Source organism: Canis lupus, chromosome 12, assembly GCF_048164855.1.
Source record: "Canis lupus baileyi chromosome 12, mCanLup2.hap1, whole genome shotgun sequence".
NCBI classification, from domain to species: Eukaryota; Metazoa; Chordata; class Mammalia; order Carnivora; family Canidae; genus Canis; species Canis lupus.
Genome location: NC_132849.1, coordinates 42,190,156 through 42,205,458, shown reverse-complemented (window position 1 = coordinate 42,205,458; position 15,303 = coordinate 42,190,156). Strand labels below are relative to the sequence as shown.

Sequence of the window (15,303 nt, the reverse complement as noted above, 5' to 3'; positions counted from 1 at the left end):
GAAGATTGGAAAAGGTGGTCTGGAGGCAAATTGCAGATGCTTTTGAATACCAGACAGTTGCTTGTATTGATTCATTCTTCTCTGGGGAGTCACTGAACTTTCTGATCATAGGACCAACAAGTTCAGAAAGAAAATGCCAGCAAAGGTCTGTCATAATCTATAATCGTCAGCACTATATTCTTGGTAATATTTAAAATAGTAGATTTACTAAAATGCACATTGCTAGGCAGCCCCAGTGGTGCAGCGGTTTAGCGCCGCCTGCAGCCCAGGGTGTGATCCTGGAGACCTGGGATCAAGTCCCATGTCGGGCTCCTTGCATGGAGCCTGCTTCTCCCTCTGCCTGTGTCTCTGCCTCTCTCTCTTTCTATATGTCTCTCATGAATAAATACATAAAATCTTTTTAAAAAAATGCACATTGCTTTTATAAACTTACTTGGTTGACCTGTTCAGACATGCTCATCCTGCTAACTGGAAAGTGATTTTTAAAAAGATCGTCCAACTCTGAGAAAATATGTCAGTAGTTCTTTGAGATGCATTGTTCGCTTAGACCAGTGATCCTCAAAATTGAGCATAGGTTCTGTGGATGCTCTTCCAATTGCCTCTGCTTGCTTCTCCCAAAATACACAGATTTTGTTGATAGGGAAATTAGGATTTGAATATGTTAATGTTTAATATCTAAAATTTCTTGGTGCTTTTTATTTAATTTTTTTGTCTTGTTAAAAAAAATCTCTACACCCAGCATGAGGTTTGAACTCACAACCTAAGATCAAGTTGTGTGCTCTTCCAACTGAGGAAGTTGGAAGACACCCCTTTATGTGCTTTTTAATGCAAATTCATATCTGTAGAAAAACACACGTATTTGGACCAGCCTGTGTTTCACACATTAGAAACCTCAGTGTGAGATCATTTTTAACTTGATTTGGGAAAACCAAGAGTTGGAGAAGTAATTTCTAGAACCTGATGAAGTATAGTAGGAGGTTGGTATGCTTTCCCCCACTGCTGTTGCCTGAAATAGTTGTTTGTATTCATAACCTTGTGCAGAAACCTCATCTGCCTGGTGGGATCATTCAGAGGTAGATTTAAACATTCATTGAACTGAATGAAGGTGGGACCTAGGACATTGCTTGTGCTAAAGTTTCAATGTTTCAAGTAAATTAAATGTTGCTGATAAGACCATCAGATAGTTTTATACTTGGCTTTTAATTGTAACTTTTCTTTGGGGTTTATTATTAATGTAGATACATTTCTTTAGACTTGCAAAATGTGTATTTTCTATATGTGTAAAAAGTTACTATTGTTAAATCTTTTTACTTTTGTTGACCTAAGTGTGTCTAGTGAATACAATTCTTCAAATGCAACATCCCTATAACTAAGAGAAAAAAAATGGAGAGTACTTTAAAATCTACTCTTGATATTCTTTACACACCTGAAACATCGTAGTTTTCATTGGCGATTTTTGGGTTGGGCAAATTTTTATGTATCCTGGCTGGGCTGCTGCTTTGTACTATAGAACAAAGATCTTGCACTATTGAGAGAATGTTCTTTTTCCTGAGGTAGTGGTCTGTTTTATGTTAAAAGAACGGATTTCTTAGAGCTTTATGCTAAAGCAAAGGCTGGCAAGCTTTAATTTAAAAAACATCATATGTAAGAGAAGTTCTGAAATTACAAATTTTCAGCGTTGTAAACTCTGATGTAATACTCTGAAGTTGTGATCTTGATTATCTTTGGACAGACAGGAGTTGTTAGTATTATTTTTGAAGTAAATCAAAAGTAGTTTTGTGGCATTATGACACTAGGTTGGAACTTGTGCCTCGTAAGTCATTGGGATCACCAAGACCACGAGGAACACTCAGACTCACCACCCTTAATTGTCACATGATATAGCAACTTTAGTGTACTCTACTAGTTACAACTATTTTTTGACTGAAACTGAAGTAAATGTATGTTTATAAAAACATTTGAGTACCCTTTCCTGAGAATGAAGCTAGAACACAAAGATGAGGAGGGAACACAAAAAGGAAGTGTTGATTGCTCTGGTATGCATCTGTCATCTCTGCTTGAGAGTGGAGGCTTCACTTGGAACTGTCACGAGTGGTTCATTTCTGAGAAGTAGAAGCATCAAGGAGACTGCTTGGACCTTTTAAGAGAATACCAAGAGCATGTCTTATTTGTCCCGTTCCTTCCAGAGAGGTAGGAGACAGGGACAAAGAATTGTAAGCTCTTCTTCCCATTGGAGTGTGTCTCTCCCCCCCCCCCCCCCCCCATAGTGAGAAAGCATTTCAGAGTTGTCCATTCCCCCTCTATGGTAAGTGTCTTTTGGTAGCGGTCATTTCATTTGTGGGTTAGTGGGCATTTACATTTATGTGTTAATGATGTCTTGTGTTTGAAATACAAAATGAACCATTTGTTTTTTCCCCCCCTAGGAAAGTCCCCAGAGGAAAAAAAGGAAATCAGAAGCTATAGGAACGAGTAACCAGATTGACTTGTTGGCCCTTGGTACAGCAGTTGGTAGTATTTTATTATACAGTACAGTGAAAGGAGAATTACACAGTAAATTGATAGTAAGTATAGATATGTGTGTGTGTGTATGTGTATTGTATATAAAAGAAATGATGAAGAAACTGATTATTAGAGATTTATTAAAAACAACAGAATAATGTTACAGGATCTACACCATGGGGCATTTTTCTGCCCCCACCTTTAAAATTGTGGTAATGTTTGTTAATAGCTATAATAGGTAACATAATCTTTATTATAGGCTAGAATATGAAGAACTGTTGACGAGCTTTGTTTATTTATTTATTTATATGACGAGGTTTAAAATAAAGGGTAAAAAGAATTCTAGGTACCACAAATTGTGACTGCAGGAAAGCGCTTACCACCTTTTGGGCTGGGGGACAAAGGAGGCAGTTGGGATCACTGCTGAAATGCAGACCTTTGAGGAGCAGGTGTTGCTCTCTTTGCTGCTGTCTCTTGTGGAGGAGTGACCCCGTGGGTTTGCGGTCCAGACCTCTGAGGACAGAGCTCTAGCTGACTGCGGGGGTCTCTGAAGAGAGGAGAGGAGACTAGTTCCTCAGATATTAGAACAATTGCATATTGGGTTCAGCCGCTACTGAAAGGATTTCTCTGCTAGGGTAAAGAAACACCTGGCTGATGCACACTAGTAGACAGGATAGAACAAGTTCCTTGTTCCTCTTTCAGCCTTATCTCCCTCTAGCACGCCTTATTGGTGGAGCCTCCTGGCCACCTAGCTGGCGAAGCAGGAATGTGGTCTGGAGTTCCAGCCTCAGCATCACAGAACAAAGTGAGAGTTTGGCACTACAGGGCAGTGATTTAATGTAGCATAATTTGTTTCAGACGTTATCTATTACATTATGTTTTTGGTGTTCCCTGAGCTTCTGTTTTATATAGGAATGCTTTATGTATGTATGAATTAAAGTGTTTTCTATTTTAAGTAACATTCTCCATAGATAATTTGGAACTACATAATGTTGAAAAGGGAAAAAAATTGTTCTATCACTGAGAGATGTTTAATAGATTGTGTGTTTCTTTATGCATGTGTTTAAGCAGTATAGTTCTACTCATCTATTTCATTTCCTGGTATTTCCCATTAAATTACAACATGAGCAGTTTTCATATATGCCAAGGACTAGTTTCAATGACTGCCTAAAATCCTACTAAATTAGATAATCCCTTGGTGATTTAATAATTACTGAGAATTAAAGTGTCTTCCAGTTTTTTGTTGTTAAATATTTTGTTTGCTGTTTACATGGATTCCCAGAATTACTAATCTGTAATTAATGAGTCAAAATGTTAAGGCTTTTTATGCATAGTATACTAACTTGGAAAATCTTATTTTCTTACTAAATTTTTTCTACAGAATTTACCTGTTTATATCCTTTATTCAGTTCTTTGTGTCAGTGATACAGGACTTAGTTCCTTGAGTCGATAGCTCATTCTCGGGAAAGGACATAGCTGAACTTGATATATAGAAGTATTTTTCTTTTGAGGTTGGAGCAATCTATGTAATAGAAGTAGTGATTTTGAGTTTTATTCTTAGCTTACATAAGTACATGATGGTGATTCATGTATTCATTTAATTGTAATGTGAATTTAAGTAGAAAAGTGAAAATCATAATTGCTCACAGTTTAGATGATGTAACAACCTTATTCTACTGAATGAGTTTGTCCTGGAATGTGTGTGAGGTTGGTGGGAGAGTTGAACTTGCCCTTCCCCTGTTGATGTCTCCATTCCTGTTTGCTGCTGAGTGAGTGATCATCTAGCTGTGTTGAATGTTTAAAGTATCGTTGGTATGGTATCTTCCATAACATGAGGAAATATTTAATGTTTACCTGAAGAAACTGATTTCTTTATTGAGAGATGGTTTTGGTAGTTTTTTTAAAAAAGAATTTTCAAGGATAGTTTTGGCTAGACATGCCTTTTATCTTAAATACGGACTTTAAAATCTGAGATTTGACTATTCACTCAATTGTCACAAACTGCCACTGTACACAAAGTATTTTATCTTGTCTTAGTGATGGCATTCCTGTCAAGCAAGTGGCATTTAGAACTAGAATCCTTTGACTTATGATGTGGAAGTATATTTTTCCAGAAAAAAAGGGAAAGTTGACACTTGATGTATTTATAGGTGATTTATCTCTTTTTTGATTTTGGAAATGGGTAGATGTAGGTTAGGGTGTTTTTAGTTACATTAAAGCCTGTCTTTTTTATTGGCTGTTATTAATTATTCCAGGATGTGTAATTATATCAGGTGTGTTTTTTTTCTTTTAATCTTTTTTTTTTTTAATCTGTAGAGTGGTGGACATGACAACAAGGTCAACTGCATACAGTGGCATCAAGATAATGGTTGTTTGTATAGTTGTTCAGATGATAAATATATTGTGGAATGGAATACACAGACATGCAAAGTAAAGTGGTGAGTAATGTTGATGGTTCCATGCTATTGGAGGGGTAACTTGGTTATTGTTGAAAATGCATTAGAGTTGACCAATCAAAGACTGTTCTTGGCTGTAGGTCAAGTTTGATTTTGGACACACAGAATGTAGATAAATACTAATGAGGTTATAGGCTGTCAAAGAACTTTTTAATCAGGCTTGTAAGATTTTAATACATTAATGTTAGATGAGAGTAAAATAATTGCACAAGACGTACCATAAGACATATCCATGAGTTGGATAGTGTTGGCAAGGCCTGGTGGTAGAGAAGGGATTTGATTTGGCCTTTAGGAGAGGTAAGATTTGAAATGAGGAGGGTAGAAGAATCCTTTGGGGGGCAGGGGAGGAAGGTGGGGAGATGGCAAGACCAAGGCTAGGAGAAAGGGACGTGAAAGATTTAGAGGATTTACATACTAGGGAATAATGGCTGGTAGAGGATATGGGCCAAAGTATCTTAAGAGTCTGGCCTTACCTGTCATACATAAAAGTCTCCGACAACTTTTCTAGTTCAAGCACCTAATCCTATGATAGGCTTTATAGTAGATGTTTAGTAAATGTTGAATTAGTTCAGCTTAAGCAGATGAGGACCCTAGGAACGATAATGAAGCCTGTGGTCTTCTAGCTAGTAAGTGGCAGGAAAGAAGTTCTTATCCTGCTGTCTTGGATTCTGGCCCAGTGTTTTCCTGCTGTTTTAAAGTTGTTTTCTTGGAGTTCTAGATTCTATGTCATAAGCAGGAGAGAGTGCCACTGAACGTCATGGGTTTTTTTTTTTTTTTTTTTTAAAGATTTTATTTCTTTATACATGAGAGACATAGAGGGAGAGAGGCAGAGACACAGGCAAAGGGAGAAGCAGGCTCCATGCAGGAAGCCTGATGTGGGACTCCATCTCGGCACTCCAGGATCACAACCTGAGCCAAAGGCAGACACTCACCCTCTGAGCCACCCAGGCATCCCTGAACTTCATGTCTTAAGAATAAAGTTACCAAGATGATACTTTAGGAAAAGGTGATCTGCCAGCATTGTGTAGAATAAATGGAAAAGATCTGGTTCAAAGGCAAAGGAGCCAGATTCCAGGTGGTTGTAGTAGTTCAAGAGTGGGATGGTTAAGTGAGAGGTGAAAATGGAAAAGATACTAACTAAGAACATTTGGGTAACATGGAAGGGGGTATTAAGTAACAGAAAGAAGTTAAATGTAACTCTTAACTTTTCAGCTTTGTGAATTTACCAGGGGAGTAGTGGTTCAGTTCATGGAAATTACAGCCAGAAGAGCAAAATGGTTTTGAGTTTTCAGACAAGTTGAATTTGAAATAATACATGAAAGTCAAGCAGGTGGAGTGGTGATAGAGGCTTAGAATTTGAAGGAGGGCTTGGGGCAGGAGGTGCAGATGAACAGGTCATCTGCCTGGAGGTTCCATAAATATTGTACCTCCATTTATCTGTGGCAGTATTTTCCCCACTGATGACTGTCAGAAATACCTGTGGAGATTCTCTACTATGTCTGGGTGGGGCCCCTGCAACTGTATGTGCTTCACATAAGGGCTACTAATGTTCAAGGCTCTTGTTCACATTCTACAGTGTTGGGTTTAATCCCAGAAATAGGTTGGATCTGAGCCTGAACTCTCATCCCCACTATGTCCCATACGATACCGTGTTTCTACCTTCATTATTGGCATTCTTAGGCTACTGTTAATAGATTCCGTGTTCCATTTTAGTTATTATGTGTTGACTTCCTACTATGCAAGATGAGAATTTAGCTCTTAGCCTCTAGCCTCTCCTCTTTTCATTCTCTCAGTATTGTTACATCACAGCTTTTTGATGAAGGGCTGTTCATTGTTTGCATTAAATATTACAGATAAGCCTTGTACTCTACCAGGTTTATATTATTTTTTGGCATGAAACTGCTTTTCTTAGGTCATAGAGTTGCCTTACTGTTCGTTTGCTTAGTTTTGTATATACCTATTATTTGCTCATTTTCACTTTCACAGTAGGATGTTATTTGGGGGACACATCAGTTAATCAGTTATATTTATTTATTTTTATTTATTTATTTTAAAGATTTTATTCATGAGAGACACTGAGAGAGAAGTAGAGACATAGGCAGAGGGAGAAGCAGGCTCCGACTCCATCCTAGGACCCCTAGGATCACACCTTGAGTTGAAGGCAGACCCTCAACTGCTGAGCCACCCAGACATACCAGTTATACCAGTTATATTTATTTCTGAAGGCTTCCCTCCAGGTTCATCTATTTCTTGGAGGACTTCTCAGCTTTCTTCCAGGTTCTGCTGATCAGTGATGATCCTGGGATTTTCTTTCATTATTATCCTGAGAATTCTCTTTGTCAGATGGAACCTCTATTTCTTGGATCCCATTTTCTCTTCGTTGGATTACTCTTCTCTTTTTTGTGAAATCCACTAATTGGTAGCTTCCTAAGACAAGTATGTGGACAGTAAATTTACTGAGATTTTGTGCATCTACCGACGACTTTATTGTATCCTCACAGTTGACTTAGTGTGAAGAGAGAATTTTAGGTTGGAAATAACTCAGGATTTTGAAGCATTGGTTCATTGATTTGTTTATTTATGGTTCATTGGTTTTTAGTTTTCAGTATTAATTATCTTTATGTTCTAAAATATCCAGTGTGTTTTTAGTTAATTAGTGAATTACTCAAGGGACCATTTCCCCTGGGAGTATTCATGTTCTTCATTTTTCCTTGTACAGTTTATTTGACAATTTCATCCCTCTGTTGTCTTTGACCTTTCTCTAGTGTAACCTACCCTTACATAGATGTTATCTCCTGGACTAATCCCTTAAATTTATTCTTATTTTCCCTTTTGTCCTTTTCTTTTGTTACGGAGGAGATTTCCCCTATTTCATCTTTCAATCTTGTAGCCAATTTTTAAATTTCTCTACCCATACTTTTACCTTCTGGGAGCTTTGTTTTTGTTCTTTTAATATTTCTTTTGGTTGCTTCATGTTTCCTTCATGGATATAATATTTTCTAACTCTCTGAAGATAATAATTACAGGATTTAAAGTATTTTTCTTTTATTCCTTATATCATCTCCCTCTTAAAGATGTGTTGTGATTTTTTATTTTAGCTTCTTCTATGTTAAAGGCATTCTTCAAATGACTGAGGATCCTTGGCTGCCTGTTATTTGAAAATAAAATATTAAAAAGCCGATTGGAAGGCCTGTGTGGGTGGGTGGCCCAATTGTGGGCTTCATTTGTAGAGTGATGAGGAAGCCTTCAAATGTCAGATTGTGTGGGTTATTACTTTGCCCTCAGTCACATTTTCTACAGAGAAATCTTTTAGTGCTGTGATGTGCATGTTAATTACTTGCGCAGACAGCTGATTCAGTAGGTCCAGGTGGGGTTTGGGAGTCAAATTCTAATAAGTTCTCAGGTGATACTGATGTGTAGGAGGTTACTTTCTGAGTTGCACAGCTCTTAATGGGGGGGGTGGGGTTTGGTGGTGGAAGGGGGGAGCTGTGGCATTGGTAGTTCTGTGACTGTTTCAGTGCTGAGTGGGAAGGTAGATTCAAGGAAGCTTGTCAGGTGGTGACCCTGTCTTTTTTTAAATATGTATATTAAGTGAATATGTGTGGAATAATGAATATAAAATGTTGAAGCTGTGGGAATTCCTGAGAAATTGTTGAAAGTGTTAGCTGAAAAGGATAAAGGAAAAGGTCTCCTATGTTACTGCTGTCTCTCCTTGATTACTAGTAAAGTTGAGTATTTTCATGTTTATTGACAATTTGTATTTCTTGTATGAATTGTCTGTTTATTTCTTTCATGTGTTTTTATTTTGAGTTCTTTTTTTGGACTTGAGTTATTTTTTTTAATATAAAGAGCTATTCATGTATTTTGAATATTAATCCTTTTCTCATAGTTTATATTTTTGATATTTTCTAGCCTTTTGCTTTTAAATATATGATTTGTAGTACAGAAGTTTTATTTATTTAAATCAGATTATTTTTCCCATTATGATTTATGGTTTGTAACTGCTTTGGAAGGTCTTTCCTAAGCCAGGATTGTAAAAACACTCTCCTATACATTTTTTAATACTTAATTTTCATCAGTTTTAGTTTAATCAGTTTTTTTTTGTGTGTAGTGTAAGAGAGGAATCTACTTTTGTTTTTCCAAATGAGTAATTTGACATATTCCAATGTGACTGGCAGAGCAGTATGTTTTCTTTTACTTTATAACTAACCTTTTTTGGGAGAAGATTGCTACTGTTGTTTCTTGATTTTATAAGTGAATAGCCAAGCTCCTTGTTGTGTATAAATATATTAATGTGTGTGACAACCTGCAAAGATTCATGTTGCTACTCATGTTTAAAGTATTGGAAGGGGATCATCTAGACCTAATTTATTTTGCTCTGTCAGATTGGGGTATATCTATGTTGATTTGGGATAGAAATAACTTTTTTGGACTGTAGCTTGAGAAATAATTTGTGTTGCTAAGTAAACTAAAGGCCACCCTTCCACAGAGTGCAGGAACCATGGTGGGGATAGGATGGACTTGTGGTCCAGTCAGCCTGATAGAGTTTCCTGGACATTCACAAAATCTACTTCATAGATCACAGGGGGCACAACTTCTCATTTTACATTTTTAAAACTCTTACTCTTACATTTTCTGGTTACTTCTTGAGAATTTGTTTTATTGGCCAGGCTTTACCTTAGTGTACTTCTGTGGTTAGTCACTTGACACAGGTTTTTAGGGAATGCAATGTGGCATTGAACCTTAAGTAATATTTTAATGCCTGATTTGTTTTTTGTTATCTTTTTGCTCTGTTTTCTCCAAATTCATTGAGATGTTTTTGTTTCTCTTCACAATACAGCAAATGGAAAGGCGACAATAGCAGTGTCAGCTCCCTGTGTATTAGCCCAGATGGAAAGATGTTGCTTTCAGCTGGCCGAACAATCAAACTGTGGGTTTTGGAGACCAAAGAAATCTACAGAGTGAGTGAATCAAATTAGTTGTAAGCCTCATAGTCATCTAGAGTAAGTGTGGAGAAGGGCAGAAAGTCTGAGCCATAGCATATTGTTTTAAGAATATAGATTTGTTGTTTTCACACATATCAGATAGTAGAATCTGTAGACAGCAGTTACTTCCAAATCTGGTTTGTTGATATTAAATAGGTTAGATGTGTCAATTTCAAATGCATTTGAAAAATGAGCAAATAAGTAGAGTTTGAATTAAAAATTTTTTATTCTGCTATAGAATGATAGTTTTATTTCTAGCTTACATCCAGCATTTAGTACATTTGCAGAATTTACTATAGCGATATAATACTGCATTTTGAGTGTGCTCAGGGGTGTACTTTTGGTGCTGTGATGATGCCTTAAAATTGTGGTTTCGACTCACTGAGAGTAAAATGAGGACCTACAATTCCTTGGCTGTGTCTGAGCACCCAGGCATCCCTTTAAACATGCATAGAATTAAGTGGATTTTTAATGCAAAAATGGAAGAAAGAGTAGGGCCATGAGAGTTAGAAGGACATTGTGATTTTTCAGTATTTTCAGATGGAGTTTTTAAAAGTGAGAGGAATGCAGCACAAATAACCTCACTTACTTAGAATTCAATTTAGCTGTTACCTTTATCCTGGAGTTCTGATTTCAGATATGGATCATATGTATTGCTTATGGTCCGTCCACATGGACTCTTAATTTTTGTTGCTGCTCTGTGCCCTCTCCTAAATGAGATTTGACTTTCTCTAGCACTTCACAGGCCATGCAACGCCAGTTTCATCACTTACCTTCACTACTATCAGACCTCCTAATGAGAGCCAGCCGTTTGATGGAATCACAGGTCTTTATTTCTTGTCTGGAGCAGTGCATGACCGGTTACTCAACGTCTGGTATGTAGTCTTTTGGATCTGGGAGGTAGCATTGCCTTGAAAGAATATGTCACAGCCTGTACGGTTCATATAAGTGATAAATATGAGACTTATTTGATTGTACTTAATGTTAGGTTTACTTGTAACGAAGAATAGAGCCTGCCTAAAAAAACAGGTATAAGAAAACCTTAAGAGCATTTAATAGAACCTCCTCCTTGCTTGTTTAGAGGTAGAGTGGTCTAAATATTTTTGTGACTGGGCAAGTTATAAATAACCTTTTAAAAATTTGGGCTAATCTCTGATTTTGTTGAAATAGGACTTCTAGGTTAGTGCAGTAATGTCTATTTATGGATGTTTCACTGAGGACATTTAATTCTTTGGCTTTGTCTGGAAATCTCCAGGTAGCTCCCCCACCCCCTTTTTTGCAATAGTTGCTGTTATTAACTTTCCTTTGAACTCTCCCCTTTTTTTTCGTAATTTTTTTTTTTTTAAGATTTTATTTTTAAGTAATCTCTAGAACCAATGTGGGGCTTGAATTTACAACCCGGAGATCAAGAATTGATGTGCTCTACTGACTGAGCCAGCTAGGTGCCCCCTGGAACTACTTTAAAAAGTAAAAGTTAATTTGGTATTAAATAGCCATCGGGCAATTTTTAATTTGAAGAAAATAAGAGTTTTCTTGGATTTTATGAGATCTGAGAGTGAACCTTTTTTTAATTTTTTTTTAAAGCTGCTATTCATGGATAGAATAAGTGGAGATTTAAAAAAACTATTTTCTCATCCTAGTAATAAATTAGTTGAATGTGTTCTTCTATCATATCAAGTTATTATGAATTTATGCTACATAATATTCAGATACAAGTGGGCCTTATCACATATGTTATCTTGACATAGTTGGGTGGAGACAGGTTCATAAGGCCTAATGTGGACTTCTGTTCACCTTCAAACTTTTGGCTGAGCCATAGTTTATGTCTCTTATAATCACATTGTGTTGGTTTTCTCTCCTGTTTCTAGTTTTTGAGGCATGCCAATTGGGATAATTCTTTTAGTTTCATAAGATTCAAAACTTACTTAAGAAATTAGTAATGCCAAAAAGTTAAAATCTGCCACCAAAACCTCCTTAGTCTTAAAAATGCTTCACCTCTTTGGCTCCCTAGACCTAAAAGTCTCTAGCACAAAATTTCTTCTATAAAAGAGAAGTTGATTTTTGTTTTAACATCCCTCAAATTGTATGTGTAGGTCTGAGGACTTCCTGGTAACAGAGGAGTAAACTTGAAAAATTAAAAACCCACATTAAAAGGCTGCCCCAGAGGGCCATTTATGGAAAATTTTGTGTTTTGTTATTTTAATTTATTCATGATAGACACAGAGAGGCAGAGAAATAGGCAGAGGGAGAAGTAGGCTCCCTGTGGAGAGGCTGATGTGGGACTCAATCCCAGGACCCAGGGATCATGCCCTGAGCCAAAAGCAGACACTCAACCGTTGAGCCACCCAGGCATCCCTTAAAAAAGTTTTCATTTAAATTCCAGTTAGTTAACATACAGCATAATATTAGTTTCTGGTGTACAATATTACAATATGCTGATTCAGTGCTTCCACATAGCACCTGGTGCTCATTACAAGGGCATGCCTTTTTTTTTTTTTTTTTAAGAGCAATGTGGGGGGCAGAGGGAGATGGAGAGAATTGCAGGCACAATGCCTAGCTCCACCCATATCTCTGCAAATGGCAAGTTTTCATTTTTTTTAATTGAATACAACATTTGTGTGTGTGTGTGTGTGTGTGTGTGTGTGTATGTATGAATCACATCATCTTTATTCATCAATTGACGGACATGTGGGCTGTTTCCATAATTTGACTCTTGTAGATATTTATTACTGCAGAAACATCAGGGTGCATGTATCCCTTTGAATTAGTAGTTTTGTATTCTTTGGGTAAATACCTAGTAATGCGATTGCTGGATCACTTTTTTGAAGAACTTGCATGCTGTTTTCCAGTATGGCTGCACCAGTTTGCATTCCCAAGGAATGGATGGAAATTTATGTTTCTGTATTGGAAATATTCAGTGTCCCAGTACCATTTGTTGAAAAGAGTATTTCCAGTGAACTGTGTTTGCACATATACATGGGTATACACATACAGTCAGTTCTGGTTATTTGCAGTTGTTATGTTATAATAAGTCCTCATGAGCACTGAATTGGTGAGATTGAATTATTATTTCTCTGGGAAATACAAGGCTAGGTTTCTGCAAGCCTCGTTGGTCACATCTTTGTCATTTAATCAATACATAACCTTGTCTTATGTGTTTCTATTTAATAATACTTTATTATACAGACACACAGTTGATTAATTCATGCCAGAACAGAGTTTACCTAGCACAAATATTTTTTTCCATAAGGAATATCAGCTTTTTTTCCTCTTAGGTACATTCATAGGGGACATTTTAAAAGCAAAATCACCAGCAAGGGGATCCCTGGGTGGCTCAGCGGTTTAGTGCCTGCCTTTGGCCCAGGGCGCGATCCTGGAGTCCCGGGATCGAGTCCCACGTCAGGCTCCCGGCATGGAGCCTGCTTCTCCCTCCTCCTGTGTCTCTGCCTCTCTTTCTCTCCATGTCTATCATAAATAAATATATCTTAAAAAAATCACCAACAAAAAAAGCATAAAAGCAAAAAACATGGCACTAAAAAATCTTTTTAGTATTCTAAATAATACTAATAATACTAGTTTGTCGTATGAGACCTGATGTAAGTCAGAGGATAGCCTTGTTTAACATTGTCAGCAACTCTTATTTTTCACTGCTATGAGCATACCCTGTTAAGACCATGGAAGTTCCACAAGTACTGATTTGGGGGTTTATAAATAAATTTTAGCAAGTAGGCAAATTCTTAAACAAGGAATCAACAATTAATAAGGATCATTTGGGTGAATACACATATAGGTCTGTTTCCGGACTCTTCTCTTCTTCGTAGTGGTGTGATAAAATTCTCAGATTAATCTGTAGCTTTAGTGTGAACCCAGTCAAAATCTTAGAAGAAACTTTTATAGAAATTGACAGTCTGATTTTAAAATTCAAATGAAAATACAGAGGACATAGAGGAGCAAAACAATGTTGAAAAAGCAGAAAAAGTTGGAGAGCTCACATTGCCTAATCTCCTGAGTTGTTAAGCTATAATAATTGATACAATGTGGTACTGGCATCAAGATAGGCAAATAATAGTGGAAAAGAATAGAGAATATTACTCATTGTTTAAATCTCCGTAAGTGCATTAGTGCTTTTTCTCTTCCTTGCATCATCCATGGTAAATGGCAGTGACACAGATGTGTCCCTGAGTGTGATCTGTAGAAAAGATGCAAAAGCTGTGGGGAATCTAATGTTGTGATTCCCCATAGGTGCTCATGATTTTTTGTTTGTTTTTTAAATTTCTTTTTATCTAATCATTGGTTTTGTTATCTAGGCAGGTCCGGTCAGAAAACAAAGAAAAGAATGCAGTGATGTCTTTTACAGTTACAGATGAACCTGTGTATATTGATTTGGCTTTGTCAGAAAATAAAGAAGAGGTAAATGGCCTGATTTTTGAGAATTTGTTTTTGGGTTTTGCAAATTGTATTTTTAAAATTAGTGTATTGATGATTTAATGATTTGGCAAAGAGGGGGACACAAGGGAGGAAGAACAAAATACAACAAAAATCTTAGACTGTTGAAGTAAGCTTAGACTGTTCAAGGTAAATCACTGTGGTGAATGCTTATGGATGGGGGATGGGGACTGTAGGCAGAGGTGTTTTCAGCAATCCCTACTGCTCTTACATGCAAGGCCTACCTGTTCCCTTTTGCCAGTCTCTGCACTTGGTAGTGGTGACTTCGCTCCTTTGACTTCCAGGCTGTATTCTCCTTGACTAATAACTTCTTCCCCTAAACTTTCATTTCTAAACTTTACAAAAACTCCAATTGTCATTTTGATGACAGTAATGATTTTTAAATGCAGCAATTGTGTAACCTTGGTGTTCTAACTTCTCTGGTTATTTAAAGGGTTGGGTTTGGGGGAGAACAGCTTAAATTTGATAAGTGTATTAAAGCAATTATCCATTAGAGTAGACTGAAGTATTAACCCCTTAGAATAATCAGTAAATTTTTCTTTTAGCCTGTCAAGTTAGCTGTTGTTTGCAGAGATGGTGAAGTTCATCTTTTTGAACACATATTAAATGGGTAAGAAATTTCTCAAGTTTATTTTCTTTCCCTGATTTGTTATTCTTTTTTATTCCCACTTCAATATTCTTTGCATTTTGATTACTTTTCAGTTAGATTATTTTGAAAGCATTATTATTTATCCATATGACTACATATATTCTTAGTGAGAACTCAAAAGTTTTTAGAATCATGGACCATTTCTTCGTATATGTGGTTAGTAAAGTAGTTTTATAATAATATGCTTAGTAAATGTTAGTAGTTCTGATAATCTATTTTAAAAGAAAGTGGTTCGGTTGGAAAACTTTGCTTGTGAACTTGGTAAAAC

General features: G+C 36.7%; 1 protein-coding gene, 1 long non-coding RNA gene and 1 other non-coding gene across 3 annotated transcripts in view; 2 read left to right on the top strand and 1 right to left on the bottom strand.

Moving 5' to 3' along the window:
* Positions 1-15,303, top strand: part of WDR43 (WD repeat domain 43) — a 44,172-nt gene that overhangs the window by 5,376 nt on the left and 23,493 nt on the right. The window contains exons 2-7 of the mRNA XM_072771344.1: positions 2,424-2,561; positions 4,816-4,937; positions 9,796-9,916; positions 10,676-10,815; positions 14,248-14,350; positions 14,932-14,996. Coding sequence (XP_072627445.1) covers positions 2,424-2,561; positions 4,816-4,937; positions 9,796-9,916; positions 10,676-10,815; positions 14,248-14,350; positions 14,932-14,996 — 689 coding nt within the window. The remainder of the gene's footprint in view (positions 1-2,423; positions 2,562-4,815; positions 4,938-9,795; positions 9,917-10,675; positions 10,816-14,247; positions 14,351-14,931; positions 14,997-15,303) is intronic.
* Positions 2,816-5,647, bottom strand: LOC140601910 (uncharacterized). Its single transcript, XR_012004993.1, has 3 exons — positions 5,429-5,647; positions 3,888-4,021; positions 2,816-3,046 (listed from the first exon to the last, which is right to left on the bottom strand). It is a non-coding gene; the product is annotated as an uncharacterized lncRNA (long non-coding RNA).
* Positions 10,284-10,368, top strand: LOC140601991 (small nucleolar RNA SNORD53/SNORD92). Its single transcript, XR_012005045.1, has one exon. It is a non-coding gene; the product is annotated as a small nucleolar RNA SNORD53/SNORD92 (small nucleolar RNA).